At 39.2% G+C, this 27,933-nt stretch overlaps 1 protein-coding gene across 1 annotated transcript in view; it reads right to left on the bottom strand.

Annotated features, from left to right (window-relative positions):
• Positions 1 to 27,067, bottom strand: part of LOC123963083 (neuronal vesicle trafficking-associated protein 2-like) — a 30,109-nt gene extending 3,042 nt beyond the window's left edge. The window contains exons 1-2 of the mRNA XM_046039607.1: positions 27,037 to 27,067; positions 26,806 to 26,942 (exon numbers count right to left, since the gene is read on the bottom strand). Of these exons, the coding sequence (XP_045895563.1) occupies positions 26,806 to 26,942; positions 27,037 to 27,067 (168 nt within the window). The remainder of the gene's footprint in view (positions 1 to 26,805; positions 26,943 to 27,036) is intronic.
• Positions 27,068 to 27,933: the final 866 nt, after the last annotated feature.

The raw sequence follows: 27,933 nt of genomic DNA on the forward strand, positions 1-27,933 counted from the left end.
GGGGGGGGGGGGGGGGGGGGGGTAGTCATTGTAAATGATATAGTATAATACAGCTGACTGAGGTCAATGGCTCCTCAAGGCAAGGTGTTTCTGGTGACATGATGGATGACTCAGGGTGTGACACTATGCATGGATAAATCAAGCCAGTGATGTAAATCATTAGCACATGAGGGGAATTTCTCTGCTGTTTAACCATTCTGCTATGTTCTTGTTATCTGCCTTATCTTTCTGACAGTATCTTTTTGCATTGCTTCAGGTATACTACAAGGATTTCTTTCCATATGGTAATGTCCCAAGACCCTTACCTTCTAGCATGATATACCCTTTTCACAGCACACTTGTCATAGTAGGAAAAGAACAAGCATTACAAATAACATTATTGATGGCTCGATACTGTTCAACTGTCCCAGTAAGCATGTGTGACAGTCAGCCAGCATGAACAACACCAGGACCCAGAAACTGAAGCAGCTAAATGAAATTCAGACATCATTGATTTTATTATTAACACTTGTGCTTTTCCTACCGTGACATATCAAAATAGATCTCCTGTGAAAAGCCTACTGTAAATATGAACTTCTAAATAGGTTGCCTAAATAAATAATAGTAAAATTAATATGCATACAATCTTTCCCTTCCTCATTAAATTACAAATGTCCTGCAAGAGTAAAAGCTCAAAGCTCAGTAAAGCTACTGCTGTCACCTCCTGTTATGCAGATCGTTACATTTTTTCATGTGATATGAGCTTAATATACAGTTACGACTGGATCATAATTAATATGTGTATCAACTTTCAGTGGACTAATAGAATAACATTACATTCACTTGGTAGACGCTTTTGTCCAAAGCGACTTAAACATTTCCGCATACACAGTACAGTATATCTAAATCAATTACACACATGTTGCTCAAGGACTTATTGAGAAAACTATTATATTAGCAAATTAGCAAAATCTACACAAAAACTACCAAAATGAGTAATTGTTTTTGTAGCATGTTATTGATTATTTTATGTGTGACTTGCATACATTTTTCCATATTATTATATACATCTATGTAGATTCAGCCCAATCGTCAGTGACATTCCACAATGACTTTAGTGTTGATGATTGAGTGGGTGAAAATGTAATGGGTTTCAATTGTTTGGTATCTTGTTTTTGAATCAGCCTCATGAATCAATCAGCATACTTGCTGCTGCCAAACCTGTGCTAACTGTCATGCCACTCAAGTCAGCAAGAAAATCAATTAGCCCTTCATCCTCTTTCTGAATGTTTCCAGCTGTTTACTGTGGAGAAACAGATTTATGAATAGTATTATTTTTAAACCTACTCTTGAGGTGCTCAAGTGTGCAAATTAAGCCTTTCAACCTCAAACAAAATATATGATTAAAAAAACTGGAACAAACTAAACTGTTCAGGTCAGTTTTAACAAAAAGGAACTATGAAATGTCATCAGTATTTGCTTAGACAGAATCAAAATGCATCTTCAGTGTGAAAAATGCTTAATAGCAGCCAAAAGCTAATTGAATATGATGGAAATAACACATTTATTTTTGCATACTGATGTTAGAAGAATGCCTCTGTGCAGTTTGAAGTGTGAAATATTCATTCTTCTGGCAGCCTAGACAATGTCGTAGTAAGGCAAATTAACATATAAAAGGATTTGTTTCCTCCTACTTTCTACTTGACACCCTGATTGGGTGAGTCTGAGTGAGCATTTAATTGGAATTATGCAAATCAAGTGCAAAGGATAGTTGTGTTTAAAAAAGTGGTTTGTCTGTCAAGTCATAAATGCCACTGTAGGTACAGTATGTGTGTGGCTCATGAGTCTGTATTCCCCACACGCTCAAAACCTAAAAGTTGCCATTAAAGCGTCAGATTAATCCCACTGAGCGAGTTGGAAAATACCTTCCATAATGGATGAATATTTCTAATGTCCTATTTCCATTTCCAGACTGGCGTGAAGCCATTCCCGATTTACTGCTCTCTACATGATCTGTCACAGCGAGATGTCAGAGCAATTACACATGGGTGTGATCATTAGTCTCCATCAGCGTTGTGGGGGTGGACAGGGACATGCAAGCTAAGTGACTGTTTACTTGGTGTCAGCTGGGGGACACGACTCTCAGCCTTCTTGCTCCTGACACTCTTTTTACATCTCCCACATCACACACACTGCAATACATTAAAAGGGCACATTTAATGTCCTGACCCGCCTTTTGGAGCAGTAACAGAAGTAGAATGACTGATTAAGACCCACCCAGACCCCCTTTTTGAATAGTGATGCACATGAAACGGCTTATTAAGAAGAGGGATTACTGTAAACCTCCTCATACCATGGAACGAGCAGTGAGTGTTTTATGGATGTGGAGCCCCAACTTTGCTTAGACACTTCGAAACATGAAACGAAGACTTAATTTGCTAATGACTGAAGAGATTTGCTCTTTTGCACAACAAAACTGCATATATTTATTATTTGTCTGTGTAGCCCTCCCATGCAATTCTTATTTTACAGTATTTTGTGGCATACCTCATACCATTAACTGATGTTATACTTTGCATGGTGAAATGGTGCAGGGTCGGCTATAATAATAAACAGAGCATTTAATTGTAGCTATGGCGCAGAGAGGCCTTGTTAGCTTATATAATAGCTATACTGTTAACATGAGCCTTAGTAACTCTTAGTAACAACTATTGCTCATTAGTTAGCATGCATTTGCATGAGCAGCATGAGTAAAGACATAACCACAAGTAAACAGAATTAAAAATGTATTATAAAACAGTTAATCCCTTTAAATAAAATTTTTGTATCTCAGTCTATGCTTTCCTCACTTGTTTTCCTGTCTGTTTCTCATTCACTTTAGTCCCACACATCCAGGAACATGCTAGTTTACATTACTCATCACTGATTAGCTAATACAGAAGACTAACACCTAGATAACCTAGGCTGTCCTCCCCAGAACAGCCTTTCCTCACCAGAAAAAACGACCGAATATGTTGTTTGTTCCAGCGGCTTATTAAGACCCACATTTACTTTTATTGTTAGGCCGCAACCTCTAGTGACAGTTACAAAGGAGGAAGTCAGGTGACGTAGTATAAAGAGCAAGAAAGTCCATGTAAGGAGGTGGATGGGTCAAACAATCTCACTTTTTTCCTATGCCTAACCAAACTGCAACTGTTTCATGACGTTAACCACGTGTTCATCATCACGTGACGCAAGTCGGTATGAGGACATGTTCCCCCAAAAGTACGGCTGTATAGACCGCCTCTGCAAGCAGCTTATTACGGCCCATATTTATGTTTATTCTTAGGCGGCGACTTCTAGTGGCCATAGTGATTATGATAGGAGCAAAGGAGGAAGTCAGGTGAGGTAGTATGTAGAACGACACAGGACAAAGTTGTCTTGTTTTAACTTAAGATAAGTGTTGGGATAACCTACTGCTCTAAATGTAAATTTACTTAACAAAACAAACGCAAAATGATCATGCATAAGACATAATTGAACCACTGCATATTTAGTAATATACATTTGTAACTGCAATGCACGTCAAATGAAATAATAATGTAAACAATATAACAGCAGCCTTAATATAGAGATCAAGGATCTTTATTGTCCCCGAGGGGCAATTTGTTGTACAGACAGCAGTCAACACACAACTATCAACAGTCACATCAAAGAAGCAATATACAGATAGGTAAAAAAAAATAGATCCTAAGGAATACAATATTTCTTAGGTTACATCAATTTTTTTTGGCCTATCGACCACTCTTTAATGATGCTTAAAATTAGGTCATGACATGACACACACGGAACAGATTAGTGGTATTAACCCTGGCATGGAGAGTATAGCCCGTATTAACATTAGATGACACTTTCATTGTAGATTCAACAGCAGTCAGAGCAGCAGTTCAGAAAAGAACATACCCCACCCTTTGTAATAAAAGCGATCGCTCCAAAATCCCTGTTGATGCAGCCATAGCCATGTGGGGTACAAATCCATTAAAAATCTATTCTGACCTTTCTCCATTATTCATAATCTGGCTGAACTCCGCAGTAAACCTTAGGAGGTTGTCAGGGTAATGCTACAGCTGACGAATGAAGACTCCCTCCATGTATGAAGTGAATTTTTATATGCCAATATTAACTGGCCTGACACAATATTCCTTTTGAGACAGGAGAATGCTCTTTTACTTATTTATCTGATGATCAGCTGAATCTGTGCCAAGAATGCTGTCACATTAAGCATAAGCAAATAAACATAGTAGAATAGAACAAAATACTGTAAAATACAATGTTTTTTTGGTCAATACGAGGCTTTGAGCTTCTCCCAACCATCATTCTGTTTTCTGTGGAAAACAGTAGCTGTTTGTTATTAGCGCTCCAGTATGTGTCATCCCACACCACTATCACCACCAACACAACCATCATCCTGTTTGCTGGGGGACATTGATAACAGACAGACGTTTGTTTTTCTTGGATGCAGGTAGCATGCAGCATGCTGCTATAATTTGGACTAAGAACAATGTGTCCTTAACAAGGATTGGCTCCATCAATAAAGATTGGATTGGTTTTACCCAGTCCACCCAAGGTCAACAGAAACCCCATTTTTCTATGTACATGGATAAAAAAAACTGTGATTGTATTTAAATCTGCACTGAGGCAAGGTTTTTTTGCAAAAATGTAACCAAATGTACCAGCATCCTATTCATCCTGTCTTGTTTTCCCACATGAAACTAGAACTGACAAAACACCCACAAAACAGTAAGACATAACTTAAAATCAGTCTCAAGATATGAATGGAAAAAAAACAAATACAATTATTCACATAATGTATCACATAAGAGATCACGTCCTAGAAACAAACTAACCCTTAAAAGGACAACTTAAAATCTATAAAAAGTTATTTTCTTTTGGGCCATAAAATTCACAATTTTCTGAAGCCCAAGATGACGCCATCTAACTGCTTGTTTTTGTCTGACCAGCTGTTAAAAACCTAAAAATTTTCAGTTCTACAAAAGCCAAAGATTGCTGAATTGTCTTATTATGTAATTTTGAGTAGCCTCAATTGATTTAAAGTCAAATGTGAACATGGTGTGAATATCTAACCAATTTTATTCACTGAAATGAATGAATTGAGAAGCTGGAACTGGTGAACGTTTGGCATTTTTTCTTCAAACAGAACATTTAATTGATTATAAAAATTGTTGCCAACCATTTTTCTGACAATTAATATACTGCATATTTTGTATACATTTTGTATATAATATACACAATTTTTTTCCTGTCCTATCAGTTAAAGAACAGGTGGCTGCAGCTGTAGACAGTTGAGTATTATGGAGAAAGACAAACAATCAAACCAGATTATAAAAGATCCAGTAGGATTGTTCCTCTGTTCTCCATCTTTCTCATCTCTGACTGCAGATTAAGCATCTATAGTCTATTATAAATCCACCTATTGTTTACCCACATCTTTTCTAACAAACATCACCTGCTAATTTTCTCTAACACTGACTCTCTCTGGATCGTAGAAAATAATTGATTTATAAGTCATATTTTCCACAATATGCACATATCCCTTTAATTATTTATAGCTGTGCAGTGCGTCATAAGTTCAATGGCAGTTTGCTAAACGGATATGCTTCTTCACAGCCTATTTCACCACTATTTGACATATGATTTCTCTCCTATCTATTTTTTTTTTAACGCTATGTTAGAATGCAACACGCCACCCACACTCTCACTGCTGGAACTTGACAAGCCATATGGGGGAGCAGACACCTCCTCGCATTTACTCGGGGAAAAGAGGAGAATATGTTAGTGTGTGTCTGAGCGCGAGGAGGGGAGGGTGGGTGTCTGACAGGGGAGGGCTGTGAGAGAAAAATGACGCTGATAAAAACAGATAACAGAGTGACAGAGGGAGCAAACTGAGAAATAAAGGAGGGTTTGACAGAGACAATAAAGCAGCGAGCGAAAGGCAGACAGAGAGCAAATGATAGAGATCAAGGAGCAGATGGAGAATCTCATTCCCTCTCTTGGTAACAGGTGGCAGAGACAGACAGACAGACTGGCAGGCGGGCGGGCAGCAACCACAATGGGATATCGGCTGATGCATCAATCAATACACCACTGAAGGAAACATAAACAACTATTTTTCATTCATCTTCCTATTACCCCCTCTGACACCCTCTAAATAGCAGCACAAAGGAAGCTCAATCCCTCAGGTTTTCATGGATTCTTTTGTGCTCCATTGTGTACTCTACAGTACAGTAAAGCCTTATGCTGACTTGTTGAGCTATAGCATTAAAAGGAGCTATTAATATCAAATGAGAAAAGTTTTAATATTAAATACATTTTTGTCTTGGCTGTAATAATCTCTAATGCCTTTAGGGAAGTTTGTTGATTCATTACATTAATAAACTCTGTGACAGGGTGAGCACAAGCCAGTATATATCCACCAAACTCAACGTCAAACATTAAAGGATAGTTAATTGGGCTCTTATTTTCAAATGTTCAGCCATCATTCATTTTATTATATACACCTGTGCTTTCTCCTACGGTGACATGTGAAAATGTCATCTGTGAAAAGAGCATATTTTCTTGTTCCAGCTTCTATATTATATGAGGATTTGCAGCTTTTCTGTTTTATTTCACTGTAAATGTCATATCTGCAGAGTTCAGACAGCTGGACCAGACAAAACAAGTAATTTAAAGACATCACCATGGTCTCTGGGAACTAGTGATAAACATCATACATTTTATAGAGCAAATACTGAAAATAATGCATGAAGGCATTATCTTAGCCATGACGTCAGACATGAAACTGTTCATACTCAATTCAAAACATAAAAATAAAGTACAAATAAAAGCCATTTTTCATCCATTCCCTGCAGAAACACACCAACCAATGTAGGCTCAATATTCAACAGTGTAGATGGAACTATGTCCTGCAGAGGTGTCTAATCCCTCACCTATTCATAACATGTTTAAGCATTTAAGTCAGGGATCAGCTAGCTACATAAAATTTAAATGACATATTCTCTTATCCTCTTAAGGCAGTTTTGTAATGATGAAATTAATGTGGTGGGTAAAAAACATGCCTGTTAGGGCAAGTGGTTGGAAACTACAACAGATAACTGAAAGGCCACAGGTTTGATCCCTATGTGTCCTTGAGCAAAACACAGAGCAGGTAGGGGACCTGCTCTTCCACCATACACTGAATATACATAAATGAGCAGGTTGTGGATAAAGGCATTGGGTAAATGGTGCCAAAAAATAAATGGAATATTGTAATATCACTTTAAGGCTTGTAAAGTGATGATACAATATTCCATGAAATTTTAATCAAAATTTTTATCAAGAACTAAAGCGATTTGAAACAAGGGGGCCATTTGGGTTCCGGAAGATATTTTTAATGGAAGAGGTTTTAAGTTAAAAGTACCAAAACAACAGTATGAAAATACTCCACTATGAGTAAAAGAATAATGTCACTGCAAAAATAAGTATGCCTCATGGTACTATTGTACTGTTAGCAAATTACTGTAAGCTAGTTTTAACTTTTTTTCCTCTTTCAGTTCTGTAATTTAGTCCGGTGGTTCCCAACCTTTTGTTGGGGCCAGGCCCCCTTTCAATGGTCACAAGATAAATAGATAAAAGAATGTAGGGCAGATGCAAAGCTGGCCTTCTTGTTTTCGGACTAGTTAGTAATATCTTATTAGCTGGCTTACTAAGTCTTGTGTTGTTGCGCTTGCTTGATGTTTGGCTTAGTGTAATGGAAGCCAGAGTGGCTGCGTAGTGAGTAAACCTCACTCCCCGACACCTTAACCTGTTGAAAACAGGCCACAGCAGCCACAGCAGCTGTGCAGTGGGTGAAATTACAGACTGAAATTTTTTTTTCTTGCTTTTCAGTCCAAAATGTTGTTCGACTCTCAGCGGGCGCCATCTTGATTATTGCGCAATATCTGCGAGCTACCTGCCTGCTCTACACATTTCTGCAGAGAGGAAACGTGCCGCTTGAGAACCGTAGACTGTATATAAAAATGTACGTAGTATCCGTGACGTCACCCGCTGGTTTCTGAAGAGCAGTTTTGAAGCCCGAATTGGGCGGAGCTGGCCGTCGCCATCTTGGCACCGCGTCACCGCGAATCACTCCCAGGTATCCATAAATGGGCAAAGAGGCAGGTCGTGGGTGGAGCTGAGGTGACGTGTTGCTGAAACCACTCTCGCCTAGCTCGACATGATTGAGTTAGCTCATGCTAAGGAGCTAATGCTATATGCTACTCTGCGTTAGCAGAGGTAGCTTCTAAACCCCCGGTGCTGTACGGTGGAGGTTGGAACCTGTGGCCATTTTCTTACCAGTTTATGGTTGTCAGCTCATCAAGGTAAGACACCGGAAAATATTAAAATAACTCACATATCTGTTATATTATTATTGTTATATTATTATTGATTATACTTCACAAGGTTTTAAATGCTTTTTAATATATAAATGGGGTAATGTTATTTTGCAACACTAATGTTAGATTTTTTTGAGACCAACGTTAACAGTTAACTATGAATCAGTTATTAATTACCTTAAGTTTACTTACAGCTCAAACGAACAACTTGAAGCAAATCAATTAACCCTCTTACATAACGGTAGTTACCAGCTATGGTTCGACTCGTTTATTTGGACGTCACGTCAGTATGTTACTTGTAATAAACCTAATAAGCTAGCGGTAGAGTCCTTAGTTACATGATGGAAGCTGTATAACTTGTAAAACGTTAGCCATGGCTGTTATCACGTTAATTAATTCCCCACACCGCTATATTGAGTACCGCTGCTGCTGTCGGCAGAGCTGTGTGGGATTATTGTCTGGAATAGGACACTTGAGAGAGAAAGTTGCTTTTTTATATTGGTCACAAGATTCTTGTTGAGGATCTGATGCCTCCACGCCTGCTTTAACTGTAAGTAATGTTACTAGAACAACTTGGCTACTGGACATTTGACAGCTCATATAAAATTGTCTGTCTTAAAAACATTTAAAAACAGTCTCCCTTATTCCATTTCTCCCACTTATGTGACATAATAGTGCTGTCAACATTAAAACACTGAGGCATCTTTTAGAAGAGCATCTCAAAAAAATAGAATACTTAAGAAAAGTTCAGTGTGAGCACCAGAACCAGACTGAGAGATTAACGGCCTCAGAAACCTTTGCAGGTGTTTTGAGTTAATCAGCTGATTAGAGAGCTCTTCTCCAGTTGACATTTCTGTATAATTTATAATACAGAAATGTATTTTTATTCTAAAATGTTTATACATTTTGAGATACTGGAGTTTTTATTTCCATGAGCTGTAGGCCTAAACCGTAATCAAGATGAAAACAAAAAAAGGGTTTGAAATGCTTCACTTTGTGTAATGAATCTAGAATATATCAGAGATTCACTTTTTGAATAGAATTACGTTAGAAAATTAACTTCACCACAATATTCTATTTATTAAAGACTCATCTGTATTGTTTACTTTATATTTTCATCACCTGAAGCATTTATTACACATTTTCCTCCTAGAGTCACAATGTGGATCAAATGTCCCACCTGGTGCCAGAGAGCTGCAGAGACCTGGAAGCCTTGTTATTGTCGTGGAAGTCTGTATCTGTTGGCGTGGACTGACGTGGAAAGGCGTTCTCTCTTTCTGTTTACTTTGAGTTTTAAATATTGTCCATATTTGTGTTATAGGTCCATTTAAAAAAAGATATGGTTTATGGTTCACATTCTAAATTCTACATATATTAGCACTCCCTGTCTTTACTACTTACTGAAAAGCTAATCGTGTACCACAGATAAAACATGAAACATTAAAGCTGAACCCTTGCTCAAGAACATCAGTCTAGGATAAGTTGAAAAGTCAAAATACTCTCAAACATGTTTCACATGAAATGTTGAAAGTAATTATGCAGTGTATTCTGTGTGTGCAGGAGTATTTTTACTTTCTACCTTATACTTTAAGATAAATAAGGAGCCATACACCCCAGTACCCATATACTATATAACAGAGGCTGAAGTTTGTGAAGAGTGCCTTGTTTGCTGCTCTGAATAATGCAGGCACATCCAAACAACAATGAACACGACCCCTTAACCCCGATTTACGTGGTGATGGTACTTAATGTGTTAAAATTACGTGTCACCACCACGAAAACAACACCCATACAAAGTCAATGAGGCTCATTTGTCGTGGTGGACACACGGATTCCCTGGTTCAACAGTGGTTTTCTAGTTTACGAAACGTCCTCCTTTTATCATTTATTATAGTGTATCGCATCCAAACCATCCTGTGGGTAAGTGCTGAAACAAAGAATGATCTGCACTGAGTAATTATGAATCGCACTAGGTGGTTTTTATTGTGACCTCTCTGAGGTCTCAGAGCTGACCGAATGCACGTGTAGTAAATAGGTGAGTCTATACAATGTAAACCACACAAGACCTTCTCGGAGGTCACAATAAATGACACCTACAGGGCTTCAAAACTATTCAGATAATTCTGTGCAGATAATTCTTTGTTTTTCACTACAGAGTAACTTCTCAGTCAATGTCACATTTGTCTCTTAAAGAAATAAAAATATCAAAATAAAACAGCATATAACATCAACCTTTCATTTTTTACTTTCTACTAACATATGTAAAATGTTAGCCTATAAATAACATCTTAATATTTTCATTTACAGCTGTTAAAAATAATATATTGTTAAATTTAGATCACACTATTTAAAATTAAAATATGAAACTGATGATGAATGAAGAATTATATTATTATTTATAATTAGTTTGATACACTTCATAAAAAAGTATTCCTTATACAAAAGCAATAGTTATAATATATATAATAATAGTCAATAGAGTTTAATAAATTAAACTCTTGTCTTGCATTCATGAAAACATCAATATTAAGAGGTTACAAATGTAAAAGTAGTTTTATATGACTTGAAATGTGTTGAGAGTTATTATAATAATACAATCTGTTGATAAGAACCCAGTGTCATAATTTCACGTCAGTAGTGTTCAGGTGTTGTGAGTAAAAAGAAAAGCAGGAGCTGAAGAGCTGGAAGCTGGAGCTGTTCTCTCCTGAAGAGCTGGACACAGCTAATCACATCTGGAGGGTTCTGCAATCAGCTCCTCTGGCACCTGTAAAGACAACAATGGTTAGACAGTTATGCAGCTTCTTCCAAAGAGCCATAAAGCTACTGAACTCTGAGATTGCCTGAGCATGATAACCTCTCTGGCATGTGACAGTAATTAGGGGTGGCAATGTGAAATACACTGTTTCCTAATACAGGTGCTGGTCATATAATTAGAATATCATCAAAAAGTTGATTTATTTCAGTAATTCCATTCAAAAAGTGAAACTTGTATAATGTATACATTCATTCCACACAGACTGATATATTTCAGGTGTTCATTCCTTTTAATTTTGATGATTATAACTGACAACTTCACACAGATGCCTTTTCTTCAAAGCATTATCACCCTAATGTCTAACAGTAAGGTTAATCTAATAATGTTACATTTTGGCTTCTCTCTTCTTGCTGACTTGTCTTTGACTAATTAAAAGCTGCGGTTAGAACACACTAACTTACTTACTTACACTAACTTAGCAGCTTGGGGCTGCTCGTATCTGGCTAATTAGCGTAACGAGCAAACGTTAAGCTAACAAGCTATATGCCGACAGCGAAACCTGTTATATGTTAACAAATAAATAAAATACGGGAATTTCACTCACCAAGTAGAACACGGATTTCCTGGAGGTTCTCTCTCCAATGAACTGCACAGCATGCCATTATTCATGTGAGTGAGTCTAACAGACGGCGGACTGAGTGCTAGGAGTGGCAGCGGCTAAAGGTGCCTGTCAATCAAAGCGGCCACGCCTCTAATAATGGAGAACTTTAAGGCTTAATATAATTTAAACAGGTGAGTTATAAAAAAATTCACCCCCCTCACAGTTGTCACGAAAGGCAAAATTAGCGATATGCACTAAAATAATTTTTTGAACCAGGCTGTAAACATGTTTTATTCTGCTGTAAAGTTGGGCATTTTAACATGGAGGTCAATGGAGATTGACTCCATCTCGATGAATTGCAGTTTCAAATGCTTCCGTATTGGCTTCAGGCAGGAGACCGGAAGTTTGTTGAGAACACACGGTGTTTATATATAGTTGTTTAAACTCCAAACATGTGGTTGATTTCTCAAGACAGAGCTGATTAAAAAAACGTTACGCTACAACGTTTTCAGCGATGTGAGGTCCCGCCCGCTAATAGGTCTGGCCGTCATCAAGTCTGCTGCTGTTCCATATAATCAATAACTTAGGTTTAGGTACACACTCAGTGGTGGTGTTGGTAAGGATAATTGGCTTCGGGGGGCTGTAAAGGTATGATGTACAGTATATGTAACAAACAGTATTGTACTCATTGTTTTAATTTCTTTGTTTACTACAGAAACCACACCCACACACATTTATGTCCTGAATACAATAACGTTGAACCATCCTTCCATCTCGACTCTCATTTCCTGTAAGAAGTCAATGCCTGTCCTGATACTCCAGAAGTACATCCTTGCCTTAAGTAGTGTTCTGGCCGACACTCCAGGTGGAGAGCTGTGACAAATACGACTGGTGCTTGTCGGTTTGCACCTTCCTTTCAAACGTATTAAATACAGACGCTGTTGCACTCACATAAAATTGCATTTAGGCTTGGTAGATCACATTGCGTGTAGTAAATAAATGTATTTGCATGTTACCCTCACACTACTTTGCACAATAAAATTGAAACCCCCCAAATTGCATATTCATTAAGACAAAAGTACTAAATGAACAACAGGTGCTATCACTTTTGAAAGACGTCATTCTGCGTGCATACCGTTAGTAGATCAGCTTATGTGTTAGTTTGTTGGTCATATCAAGTTTGCATACGTTTTAACTCACCCAACCCTTTAGTAAATCTGGCCCATAATGTTTTAAATAAAACCATAATGATAATGTTAGAGGGGAAGTCTACTTTATTGAAACTCATAGACATCTGAAAGGTGACAAGGGGCCTCAAATAAACCTTGTTATTTTGGAAAGGCCTTCACAAGATAAAAAGGTGGGAAACCACTACTTCAATGCATCACATTTTATAAGCTTATTATATATTTTGTTCATGTAATATCTTTATATGAAAACTAACTACTAACTGTAGCTGATACATAAATGTATTGAAGCAAATAGTACAATATTCCCTCTGAAATGCAGTGGAGTAGCAGTATAAAGTAGCATAAAATGTAAAGTAAAACCTGAAAATAGTACTTTCCATCAATTCTAAATTGAGCCATTTCTGCTGTATTTGGGAAGAGCACACAACATTTATCATTAACTTTCTTCCAGAATACTTTTTGCAACAGTGCCTGATAATCGTGTGCACTCTGTCTTTCCTCCCAAAGCATGTCAGTGCAAAGCTCTCTTTGTTTTCAGTCAGTGGAACAAAGTCAACTCTCAAAGCAGAGATCTTTGGGGAGCCAGCTACCTCAGAGCGGAGTACCTGAGACGGGGCAGAGGGATGTCAAGGAGACTGTGTACGGGGGATTTTGGCTCTCGAGGACCTGCTATCCGGTTGAGATAAGCACAGCTACAGTAGTGTGGCAACAAAGTACAAACACCCCGCTGTCGACATGCATTGCGTCTCGGATGGAAACACAAACTGTTAAAATGCCAAACTGACAAAACACAAGATTTCCCTCTGATCTCAGGTCAGGTGAGGTCTACACACAAGAGCAAGCGTCCCTCAGAGTTTTGCACGAGGTTTTGTGAGGTTGTTCAGTATTTTCCAAAAACAATAAAAAGAACGTAGGCTTAATGGATGCTTACGCAGTGCACATGCTGTTTTTCTTTGTATGTGAGGGGATTTTATTATAGCTCTACCATTTCATATAAAGGTCACTCGGATGCAATAAGGAAAACAACTCATTCAGTGAAGCAACATCATGTTGTGGATGTTGATGACAGCAGTCTAAAATCACTGAATTCACGGATTAAGACATATTTGATCATGTAAAAGCTGCTTTGCCACATATTCCAAAAGAAAGGCACAAGTGAAAAACTGTCGTGATTGAAAACTACTTTCTCTCTGGTATGAACTACTGTGAGGTGAATGAGTTTAAAACACTTTGTACTTGAACGTCCTCTGCAGCCTCCTTACAAGAGCAGTAAGAGTTGCTGAATTTTCTTTTAAACCAGACCAGGCTGGCCACAGCACTGACTTGCCGGAGCAAAGTCAGAGCACTGCATCTCACAGATTGTGTTAAGTTAAAATGGACATATATACCAGCCAGAAAATAACAGGACTTTTTTTTAAATCTCAGCCACCCGCAATAATTACAAGCATCACATGTGCAACAACTGATTTGTGCAGATTACAGTCATCTCAGCTTCTTGATTTTAATCATCTTAAACCACAGGATCACATCCATATTATCCAATTTAACTCATAAAAATCAAACGTTTCTGGTGTAATCAATCCATTTGCTCTGATGCTTGACGAGAGATTTCAGTTCTGCACAGGAAAAGATTATGTGCTGACTGTCCATGGTGACTTGGCCTATTTTTCAGAGACTGTTTTCATTGGAAAGTTAGGATTATAATCCGACTTCATATCATGTATTGTGTTTTCAGCTTTAGTGAAGACCAGGCCTCCGGAATAACGCCGTTTAGACGTGTTTGGGGGCTACATCAGGCTGAATGTACAATGAGAGGGTCTGACTGTATGTTTCACTTCCACTGCTGTTTTGTAGTAAGATGTGTCACTGAAGAACATCAAAAGTCTTTCTCTCACATGCACACAGAATCCACCGGTTCAGCACCAATTGAGACTGTGCATGTTCAGCAGGAGATAGATGTTAATTATGCTAATGTGTCCCAATTAAGCAAGGTCTCTATGGAGACAAAACTTCAAAGGTTTTGTCAGAGCTCGCTGCCATATTGGTTGGAGACACCGCTCAGAGGAACATGCTCTTGGGGTATAGACTCTAAGTCAAAGAGCAGGTGGGCTTAAGAGGGCAGAAACAAGAAAAGTGACAGAAAGGGTGAAAGAGACAAAGACAGAAAATGCATAAATAAGAGCACAATGAATAAACATCAAATGTGACGCAACCCTGCAAAACCTCCTATTGCAGGGACGTGATAAAACAATTGCTCCTAAAATATGATCGGACACGTACTGTAACTGAAACCGACAACAAATTTGAATGCATCCTGTGTAATGTGAACACACAAACAGACACTCATTATGAATCAGTAATAAGTCTCTGAGGAGACACTAAACATCTGGATTAGATTTGCTAATCAGCTCCTACTCTGCTAGATGAAGATGTTGCAGGAGAGGAGATATTATTAATGATGGGGCCCGCCTCTTAAAACTTACACACACACACACACATAGCACACATAGAACACCTCTAAACAGTTGTTTACATCACAAGGCAAGGTTCATTACTCTAATGTATCCCTAGCTCTCAGTCTCATGGGTGTTTTTTATGTTCATGTTTTTATGTTCATCATGTAGACAGCTGTGTGTGTGTGTGTGTGTGTGTCCCCGTGAGTAAGTACTTTTTTTTGTTACTTTCTTGGTTTTCCACTACATTTAATTTAAATATATGTTTTTGTGAGATCTCTTGCAATGACCTGAAATACTGATTTGTGGATTCTACGAGACCCCAAATTTTGAAAATTACAAAATTCTTCTTGTCATATATGATGTTTTACCTCAGCAAATTTTATTTTTGGTCATTTCAATTCAATTCACTTTTTCATATTATTTCTATGTTTGTGACTGGTTGCTTTATCATGTTATTGCCTCTTAAAGGACTTACTGACAATATTAAAAAGGAGTAGCAGTCTCTCTATGTCTGTATAGGTCCGCTTGTCTTATATACCCTTTTTAATAGTTTAAAAAATATATTTTAGATATATACGTGATTTACAGTGAGCACAAAACTGCAGGTCCTGACAGTCCTGCAGTAAGGTAAAGGATTTTCGTACTTAAGAGTGAGTAGATATATAGCAGAGATTTTGGAGAAGGGAGGGCAGGGGGTGAGAAAGGGTGTGTCTTGAAGAAAAGAGCTTTAGGGGTAAAAGAGACGATCAGTCTGCCGCTCTAATCATAGTAGGAAGGTCACTACGCCATTTTTACTATTACACAGTTGGTTGGAGGGTATGTCAGTCAACACACTTACACAACAGTAAAAATTGTTCAGGCTATGTGGTTTATCACCATGTTTTCCCACTTATCTGCTAGTCTTGATGAGTATGAGTAGCATGAGTAACGTATATGATAGACATAGGTGGATCGATCGCAAGGACAGACGTTGAGGAAACAACAGAGAAGTTGAGGGTCAGAATAGTCAGCCGCAGTCTGCCTGTCTCCTAATTGCTCCCACAGCTCAACTGCAGCAAAGAGAAGGACTTCAGCAGAGGATAGGGAGCACAATGGCCATTCACTTCCTTTCTTCACTTTATCATTTTCAACATGGAAACACCAATGCCTGGCTTTTTCTTAGGCATGCGTCTCCATTTCTGCTGTAGAATGAACAGATATTGATGAGACGCCATGAGACAAGGCAGGGATTCGTTCTTTATCTGCCTTCAACTCCTTACATTTTAATCCCACATGTCATGGAAGAGACTAAAGGTAGCAACATGTCATTTGGGGAAAAAAAGAAGCATTGGAGTGGATTGTGGGCAGATTCCCTGAATTGAGGTGTTGCAACAGGAGAGATAAGGTTGGATTGGTGCATTCCTGGTTAGGTAAAGATCGTGGTCATGGTTAAAAGAAACAAGCATTGACTGTCAGTAGGTCCAACGTTTTGTTAAAACATCCATCCACACTTACCTTCTCCCTCTGCAGACTTTCTGGCTCAAAAAAAAAAGAATCGTCACACTACGTCCTTCTTTGGTCTCAACAGACAAGACCAACCTCACAATCCCAACTGCTTATGTCTCAGTGTCTGTAGCTGTTCTTGTATCTATTTTCATTGTAACCTTGTTTCTGTGCATTTTTCTTGTCTTCATTGAACGAACTGTTAAAAAGCTTATTGGCTCCATGTACATTTAGTGGTGCTTTGTAAAACTGGAAAGCAATCAGCAAGCACACAGCTCAGCCAAGCAACAGTCTGCATTAATCTTAAAAATGCATTATTCTAATAACACATTCAAGCAATTTAAAAATAAATCTCTATCTTGCTACTTTGAGTATTGCTAGATCAGCACCAGACACTAATTACTTTTTCCTCGGGCAATGGCCTAATTTTCCACCAATTTTGTTGAAATATGCTCACAAGTTTTAGAGACATCCTGCTAGCTATCAAAACAAGAGACATGAAGAATAATTATGTTCGCAGGCAGTTGCGACCTACCAATTAGGAACTAAAGAAACTATGACTCAATTCGATCCCCTTACTAAGTAACTGGTAAAACAGAATTGGATTAGATGGTGTTGTGATAAAGAAAATCACTGATATTTGCCAAGGCATCATGGATTGTTACAATTCTGTCCTGAGCTGTGCTGAATTAAAAAAATTAAATCATGAAAACTGACTGAAACAGAACATTTAAAGAAATCAGGCTGCAATGAATATGTGTGCCAAGAGCTTTAATGCTGTCAAACTGCATGGACTTGTTGGCAATCAGGCTCAGAAATCCTTTTTAGTCTTGGCAACCCCTGATAACGGAGTTATTAAGTCCCGCTATATAGTTTGGATGCAGCCGCCACTGCGTTGTTGTATAAAAACAACACAGGATGGTCAGTCATAGATGGATTCAGGATTCTTTTTCTGTAATCAAATATGGATGGAAATTGGATTTTCTCTTTGCCTTGACCTCTGAGATAAACTGTTTCTCGTGTATTGAATAGGAAAGAGAGATGATTTATGCATATATATATTCACATCTGCTGATATTGATAGGCAGACAGTGATTGAAGTCCGCTGTCCTTTGAGGTACTGCTTGATATGGGATCTGAAACAAGAAGTAGAGCAGAACGGGAGCCATCTGCACTTTTATAAACCATCCCAAATACAGCAGCGATGTCTGTCTGTCGTTATCTGTCTGTCTGCCTTTCTATCTGGCCCTGAAGATTGAGATTTGTTTGTCTGTCCAGCCTGTTTAAATGTCTGTCTTTGGGTCTCATATGGTAGCTGACAAGGGGACCTCTTTGTCTGACAAATGACTCAGACTTGAGTTTGGCTTTGAGGCCTCTGGGACGGCAGACTACCCTAACCAGGACTATGATTGTGGATCGCACAAAGTCTATTCCTGTCTGTTTGACACTGATAACTGATTTTCTTACTCACATAAAGCCAATACACCCATCAAATTCAGCCGAGGCCTAAAGTGAACATCACAGCCTGATTCATAACTTAACAGTGCCTCAAAAGTGTGTGTACTTTAAGTGTGTGTGTGTGTGTGTACGCCACAGCTCTATGATCTAGGGATCACATCTGGCTAGTTCATTTTATCAGAAGCCAATTTTGGACAATAAGATGTCTGTGAATATCTGCCAGAGGGAGCTGGCACAGTTACAACAGGATCTGTGAGCGTGTGTGTTTGTGTTCGGAAGTGATGTAAAAATGCTTTCCAGAACTGAGTTTGATGAGAAAGTGTGAGTATGCTGCCACTGAATGTCGGCTTGTTCTGACGCGATGGAGGGGGAGAGGGAAAAAATTAGGAAGAAAGGGTCAAGAGAGGAAAAACAAAATGTGCGAGCTGGACAGATGATGAGAGGGAGAGAAGGGGAAGGAGGAAAGATGTGATGGAGAGAGGGGGAATGATATAGGTGAAAGGAAAGAGACAGAGAAAGCGAAAGAGACAATAGTAAGTAGCCGGTAAGGTCGCCAGGCTGAATCCCTGAACAGGTGAAGAAACCCTCATCTTTGTTACCTGTGTGAGTCTGGGGTGATAGGCTAAGTCCGCCCCTCAGACTTCCCATGATGCAAAGCGGTGAAGGGAGTTTTGATAAAATTTGCTAATAGGTTTGCCATTTGTTTGAAATACAAATGTTACTTTATGATTGATGTATTTTTAATACATGTCTGCTTAGAATATAATGTTTTTTATAGGTAATTGTTGTGGTGGTTTACCATTGAAACCAGGGACCATTTCATTTGATAAGAAGAGCTGAATCTTCCTAACAACTGATGGAGATGAGCTTAATTTGTAGAGAGTGGATATGGTGTGTGCACTGGTTCAAGTTTGCTGTTCAAGATGATAATGATAATTGGCAGGCAAGATTGGCCCGCAGGCCACCAGGATTTGGCCTGGTTCTCCTGATGGCCAGTCCACCACTGGTCCTGCCTATAGACGACTGATAGTCTAATCATGTGTGTTTTTGTGCATGGGGTTTGCGAGCCGGGGGTGGGGGGTTACACAGGGTAGCTCAGCTTTAATCTTGAGAAGCTGCAGAGCTGCAGTCTCTATTCATTCAACTTACACTGTAAACTTCCAGCTAAACTGAGGCTTTTTGAAGACCCTTTTCTCTCTCTCTCACTCTCTCTCGCATGCCTTTCACCGGTCTTATGCAGAGTTTTGTGCTGCAGACAACTGCATGCATGTCGTGGTTCCTCGCGGGTCTATTTCAAGTAGCCAGCTATTTAAAAACGATAAAATATTCTTTGTGTGGTCATCAACGGTGATAAATTATCCAAAAGTCCCGCAAGGTGCGGACAACTCGGCACAACACCAGTGAAGTTGGGGCTCGGTCTCTTCAGCAAATGCTTCTCTTCTGCCACTGCACACACACACGCTACGTCTACACATGCGCACTGATGACCCAGGGTTGGGGTTACAATTCTTTTCACATGTTTATTTACAGCATTAAACGGTGAAATGTATATTGTAATAGGCTGTATATGAACTTATTGGGAGAAAACATTGAGCACCTCCATATTGCCAAAATGGCATGATCCTTGTTTCACTGCGAAGCTTCGACTGTGAGATTGACAGCCGTATCAGGGTCCGCCCATCGTCAAATCTTCGACTATTCAGGGTCAGCCCTACAGTGTATATTAGATTTTTAATAAACAAGAGAAAATCTGATAAAAAATCAGCAATTAAAGAAATAAAGAAAGTCAGGTTATAAAAATACAATTTCCAGCGCAAAGAATGTAGTTTAAATGTTTATAACTACTGTTTAATTACTTCCTTAGAGGGACAGGTGCCAACCATATTCTGACCAGTCATTATCACAAGAGCATCTTGATAAGAGTAAACTCTGCTCATCAGTGTCTTCTTGCAGCAGTTCTTGCTTTTTTACAAAATATAGTAGGCTATATTTCAGGGAAAGTCAGCAAAAACAATTGGACTTAAATATACAGTAGTTTTAAATGTATACATTTCTTAAAATAGATGACCACAGTGGGAGTTGATGCTCGCATACACACACACTCTCTCTGTTCTCATAACACCTGCTGTACTCCAAGCGCAGCAGAGTAGTTGAGATGATGTCGCTCCCACATCAGCGAAAAAAGCATCCGCCCACTTCCTCCCCTCCCTCTAATGTTCTCCCACCTTCCACAGCACACAAGGTTCAGAGTATAATACTAGTGCTGAAGGTAAATCGATTGTTCCCCTTTCGCTCAATTCAATGTTTGTGTGTGTGCGCATCAGTGTGGGTGTTTAACTGAGAGCAGACGACGGCTATGAACACTCCCTACAATCAGGGTACTATTAGTCATCCATACAAAACAAGGAAGAATAATATGTGGAACAGGAGGCTGTGCAAGGTTACGAACCACATCAGTAATTACCTCCAACCTGACAAACAGTGCAGGCCTTCTGTGGAGGCGGAAGATTGCAGCAAAGCTTTTATCAGAAGAAGAAATGGACATAATAATGGGATAATTGTTTTGGACGATGCCTGCCTCTCCCGTCGTTACCTGCACAGGCCTGCTAACTTCTGTTGGCACCGAGTGGGTTCGGCTTGGCAGTCACGGCGCTGTCATGTGGTCAGTGTCTATGTGTGTACGTGTCTGTGTGTGTGTGTATGTGCATGATGAGGTTTGTGTCTGCAATTGTCTGCCAGAGTGAGAGTGTCCATCCTGTAGGAGTGGGTGTGCGCACGTGGGTTTGAAGTGTGTGTGTGCGTGTGGTGAGAGCCAGCCAAGTACAACATGTTTTCTGGATAGTGAGCGAGCCAGAAACCGGGGAGGACAACACGAATTAAATCTCCCTTTCATCAATCTTTACACCTGCATCCCCCAATCCCTGCCCTACTGCGCCAGACTAATCCTTTCCTCTCTTCCAAGTCTTCATTTTCAGGGATGCTCTTCATGGCATTTTCTTTTTATGAGACAGTCTGCCGTTGAGCGTGGCGGCAAAAATGGAAGAGGCTGAAAACAGATCTTTAGTGGCAAAGGTCATGAGCTGAATTGAAATCAAAAACACTGCAAATAGCACAACGCAACACCTTTCCTCCATCCTCAATTTCATCCCTCTTATTAAATGCTGACCAATACAGAGTTTTTGAGGCCAAACCCGATATCGATATTTGAATCTGATTTTAAAATTATATTTGACAGAATCCATAGCATGAACATTTTTAACAAAACCCTTTAAACCTCTTCAGTATTTCACTAAACACTAAATGCTTTTGCATAACACATCTTTAATGAAACTTGCTAATTACTGCCTGGATTATGTTCACTGGAAACATGCGTTCTAATTCTGTATCTTAGAAATTACTCATTTGAAACAGCAAATACATTTTAAAGGGAACCTAATTATGTTTTCTATTAACATGATGAGGAACTGTTGTTAATTGACATATCTGGTGCAAATATGTGAAATCTGAAAACATCAGTAAAATGTTCACTGGCGACATATTTTATTTGTTTTGAACCAAAGCATGCAGTCTTGCAATACAATATCTGCTCGTAGTGATTAGAGCATTATTAAATGTTCAGTGTGTAGGTTTTAGTGGCATCTAGTGGTAAGGGTTGTGAATTGCAAACAACGGCTCAGCCACTGCTCACCCCCCACTTTGCAAGCGTGTAGGAACAGCTACGGTGGCTGACAAGCTCTGTCGGCTCTTGTGCTAAAGAATATTGGTCCTCCAATTTCACATATCTTCTTACTTCTAATAAACCAGACAAATACTACTACTACTATTATTAGTACTACTTTTTCTTCTTCTTTGTATGTATTCAACGTAGTGATGAAACACGCTCTGTAAAGCAGTTTGTCCATTTGGGCTACTGTAGAAACATGGCAGCGCAACACGGCGACTTTCATGTAAGGGGACCTGCGGTGTATGTAGATAGAAATGGCTCAAGGAGATAAAAACATAACGGTTCATTATGAGGTGTCTTATAAACATATTTATGTATATTATATTGCATTTCTGTCAATAGATCCTCCTAAATATTAAACAGTAGACCTTTAACGTTTTTATAGTTTTCTAACCATGGTTATAGTTAACGTTAGGGAAAGATCATCGTCTGGTTTAGCACAGGAAAAGCCCACAGTGACTATTTTATTTATTATTTATTTTTATTTTACTGAAACCTCAATCTTTTTCTAACCTTAGCCACCGAGCCGTAGACGACAGTCAGGATGCGAACCGCATTCTCTAGTGTCAAAGTCTTTGTACGCCCACCATCCGCCTCGACCACCTCCCTGCAACTCTGGTGTGGTAGATAAATGTAGCCCTTCATTCACTCCAAAAAATGTTGCCTCTGAACATAACCCAGCGATTACCTTTGCCACCACAACATGATTAGGAAAACAATTAAGTAATATGAAAACATAATCTCTAGGAAAAAAGAGTCGCCAATATCTACCATTAACAACATTTAACCAAAAGGACAATCTTCGGCTTTCCTATACGTAATCATAAATGTGAATCATGCTTTAGCCGCCGCAAGCTGATGTTGTAGGAAAAAACTGATGAAACATGTTGCTTGTGAAGTTTTTGTAGATATGATCAGTATGAACATTGACTCTGCTGATATGTTCATTAAGTATGTTCCCTTATTATACTGACCAAGAAAAGGCTATTCAGACTCTTATACTTCTTTCTAAAAATATTTGCTGTTGCAAATTAGTAGTACAAACATGATTTGGTAAGCTATTGGAAAGGTTTCAAAAACCTATATATGTCAGTAGACTGAACTCCATCTCACTGAGACCTCTCCAGGTTCAGTTTGCTCGGCATGCAGTGAAATCAGGAGCTTGCAGTCTGCTGTTATTTTAGCTAGTTAATGAGAAACATGCCCTCCTCGGTTTGTTCATGGAACAAAACAACTACAGAGAATATGCTGTATCTCAGGTCTTCTGGGAGTAATGAGAAAGACGGAGAAAGACAGGGAGGGAGGAGGGTAAAAGGCAAGCAGCAAGGGACAGAACAAGAGTGGGAGGGAGGGGACTGGGACACAGGAAGCGATAACATGGTCTAAAGGGAGAACTCATTGGGAAATAGGGAGGGAGGAGGAGAGAGAGGCAAGGAGGGACAGCAGGGAGAAGGGCGCTCTCGTGAGAAACCATCATCATATAACTGCTCTTATGCCCTACTTCCACCAAATTATAACTGTATTTCATTTTCTTGATGCTTTGTTTTTAGGCAGTTGTGGATATTAACATGTCTCCCAAAAATCCCCGATTATGCCTTTTCCCCACTTGCTCCAATTTTTGTCTGCTTTCCTTGCAGAATGTTCATTCTGTGTTCCCGGTTACACTGTCACGGCCATGTGTGTCACTGTGGATTAAAGGCTCCAACTAAATGCTTGTCTTTTATAAAAGCAAATGCACTGCATTTCAAAATAAAGCAGTTTAAATACAAAAAGGGAAAAGTAATGCAGTAAGCAAAAACTTGCAAGGGAAGAAATCCGCAGCGGGGAAGGAGAGGGAAGTGAAGGAAAGGGTGGAGAGTGGAAAGCAGGAGCAAGGCGGTGAGGGAGGGCAGATTAGAGAGCATTTTACACTCTGAGCTCTTCATCCATCAACACAATCTGCAAAGCTTTGAAGAGAGAAGAGATGCGCAAGCTTTTCATCTAGAAATGTTTGCTCTGTACTGCAGAGCACATGCAAGCAAAGCAAGCAGTTCAGTCAAGCACCCAAATCCAACCGACATCGCACAAAATCACATAGACTGAAAATGCATTTCTGCCTAACAAAAGCTGACGTGGCGTAGCGAGCAAGGGATGACAGTAGAGTCTGCACTGACATTTTGGCCAACTCTGACGAGCAACAATCTCTAACGAGTTGGCTCAGTGTTGCTGCATGGCAGTGTGTCCAGTTTTGACACTGTGCCCTGATTTGTATCCCCTACAGTGTCACACGACCACTAGTCGCCAAAACACCTATCAAGTGCATCCTAAAAGAGTACTTCCATTATTTAGCATTGCACTCCTACTGTATAATATGTATATCAGACTCACGACGACTTATTAAAAAAATAGATACAGTGGAACCGGAGATATTGTCTTTTTCTTATTCCTTGTCAAAACCTGGCAACCCACAATGCAACTCCAGCACTGACAGTCCGGTCACAGGTTCAGGTGTATTATATTAGTAATGGCAAATGTAACTTTTACTATGTAGCCAATTAAAATCAGTCAAATGTAAGCTCTGGACACCTCCCTCATCTGTACATGGCTGGGCAATATGACAATATTTACAATGAGATGATTAATAACTGTCAGAGATTTTATTATACAATTTATACTAACATACCTCTCTCTTTAATATATCTGTATTGGGCCTTTGTGGGCAATACTTGAAATCGATGCAATGAAGCACATCAATTGTTCAGGTATTAAAGACATTAGATTAATCCAAAACAGCCATACCCATCTAATTATTACAGGTATAAAATGTTTCTCAATTGAATTTCCATAGAATGTACCATATCATATTGATATTGTGATTAACAAAAAAGTAAATCACATTTACTGTGGCAGAAGATTTTATCCATAACGCCCACTCTTATCACTGCTTAAGCTGTATGATGTCAAGTATAGCTCATGAAAGGCTGGAGGACTTCCGCCGCTTTGTGTGGCTGTATTTGAAATCAATAAGGGACTGCTTGACTTCATGGACAAAACAGATATTTTCTCTGCACAGAGGATTCCTAACATGCTTGTCCACTGATGCTGCCATTTCCAAGACGCCGAGCTCATCGCATCATGTTAGAGTGCTGTAGAGGCCCAAGTGATGCAGTTGTCTACTTAACCTTGGCTGCGTGCTCTGACACAGGCTTCAGTGTAGCAGTGTGTGAATATAGTGTGCATGTGTGTGTGTGTGTGTGTGTGTGTGTGTGTGTGTTTGTGCATGTAGAGCTGTGTCTCATTCACACAGATTTCACAGCCTCTTTTTGTGTATGATATTTAATTCTGTTCTCCTCCGCTTTGAAGGACCTTTCAGGCCAGTGTTGCACCTCTCATACACACACACACACACACACACACACACACACACACACACACACACACACAACTACTTAGACATTTGCACACCGCTGCTTGCACACTTTCTCTCCTTGCTCGCTCTCTGGCTCTCTGTCAGGGTTGCCATGGAGGGAAGTTTTCTTTGCTGCCATGACAACGTGAGATCTCTTTGGTCTCCCCTAACGACAGGAGAGCGACAGCGCCTGGGTGATGTAGACCTTTTAGGAAAGGTAACTCATTGATTCACACAAACAGCTGAAGTCACCTGTCCCACTCTTTGCCAGGGAAGAGTGGTTGTGGAAGACATACTCAGCTCCTTTACTTTAGTAAAAGTAGCGATACAAAAATGTAAAAACAGTAGAAGTATTTCATTCAAAATCCTACTGAAATAACAGTACGGAAGAATGATCAGCAAAATATACTCAAAGTATCAAAAGTAAAAGTACTCATTCTGTCGTAAAATGTCCGAATGTGTAAGCTGAATTTTACCGCTGTACTGTAGATGGCTGAGGTGGAGCTTTAAATTTGGGACAAACCTAAAGGACAGCTGAAATGTGCAAAGACTGAACAACCCACACATACCGGTAAATAAACTTGCACATATTTTTCTTTGACAGTCAGGAAGGAGCATAAACCTTACACTAAATACACTAGTCAACTGTTCAAAGTGCTAACATAACAAATGTTAGGGATAATCTTTATGTTGTGTTTCTGAAAATTACTGGCAGTGACTGGATATATTGAATATTTACATATTTCTTTTACATATCATTTACATTACACATATTGTACGCAAAGTACAAATACCTCAAGTAAAGTACAGTTCTTGAGTAAATCTGCATGAGGGGATCATATCAATCCAATTCTTCAATTTGTTTGTCTGCAGCTTTGCATGTATCTCTACCTCCTGAGTATTTACATAGCAAACTGTCTGAGTCAATTACAAGTATATTTCTAAACCAAATTGGCAGTTCAACCTGGTCACACTGATTTAATTTTGGTAAGGCGAGGGGGAAACGTTAGGTGAATAAATATCAACCTTCTAATTACAGCCAAATATTACCTCAACCCACAGACAGTGACTGTTCCACTCCGACACACATTATACTGTTGAGTCACAGATCAAGTACAGCATGTTTTTTTAGGAAAGCAACAATCCAACTTTTTCTCTCCAGATAACGAAATCAGAATATCAACCAATACTGATCTGATACCAATGCTGAATGAATATAACTGATAGAGGCATTGACAAAGAAACTGTATTTACATCATGGCCTATACCTTAATAAGGTCAAGATCACTTCAGATAGAGATTCTGCATATCGGATCATTACATCTCTACTTTTTATTCATCATAAATTCACTCATTCTTACCTTAAGTCTCTCAGACACCCCGTCAGTAAAGCTGATGGTGAACTCCTCCACCTTGGGAACCTTCAGCCTCTTCTTCTCTGTCTGGTACTCCGTGCGAGTTTTCACCACCACCTGGAGAAGGGAGAAACTGTTAAATACTAAGGGATGTTAAAGGCACTGAAGGGTGGGTGGATGTTACTTTAGCAGGGTTTTCTCCTCTCCTTCAAAATTAAGACTTTTTACTATGTTTACTATGAGATCTCTGCATGGTTTTCTTGGACATATCTTTAGACTTATTTAATCCATTTGTTTTTATATTCACAGATATTTCATTGTGCACTGTTTGAATATTCAGTATACTCACATGTGATATGCACAGCCAAAAAGATCCTGAACCATAAAGGAACAAAAATAATTTACGACACTGAAAGTAAATCTGGGGTCAGACATCATTCGAGTCTATATTCTGATAAAGCAGTAATACAAAATCTAAAAAGAGAGGTTGAGATGAGTGTACACCTCAATACACAGAGGTGTAAGTAAGGATGGAGTGATAGAGGAAAGCACAAGTTGCAATAGATAATACATAATATAGCACAACGCTTATTAGAGGTAGAAAGTATTCTACAGGAAACATTGGTGCTGGGCATCTGTTACAGCTCTACTGTATGTTAATAATGACTGGTGCCCAGAATCCAAGACCCCCAATCCAAAGGGAAAACACTGGGCTTTGTGCCGGCAGCTAAATGGGAAAAAACAGCCAGGGCAGTACAGCTCTGCCCTAGTACTGTCAGTCCAACACTCCTCAAGCAAACAGGTTTAGAGGGTTGAGAGGGACATGGGGAAAAGGGACAGAGTGAAACTCCCACACTCTTAGATTTGCCTACTTTCCAACTTTCAGTTGTTTTGTAGAAGGTACTGATTCAAAAACTGGGAAAAGTGGATGGGATTTCTCCATTAATTTACCAACTACAGCTGAGTTCCCTTGCGCATGGTTGACACCTCCAATTAAGGATAAAAAGTGTTATTCTGAGACAGCATCAGCCGTTTCAGCAAATACCAGAAAACATTTGTTTGTACAGTTGACAAAGCCTTCTAGCGGTGGTAGGAATTATGACTTCAGAAGCAAAGGACGGGATAGGTCAACAA

Source organism: Micropterus dolomieu, linkage group LG23, assembly GCF_021292245.1.
Source record: "Micropterus dolomieu isolate WLL.071019.BEF.003 ecotype Adirondacks linkage group LG23, ASM2129224v1, whole genome shotgun sequence".
In the NCBI taxonomy this organism is placed as follows: Eukaryota; Metazoa; Chordata; class Actinopteri; order Centrarchiformes; family Centrarchidae; genus Micropterus; species Micropterus dolomieu.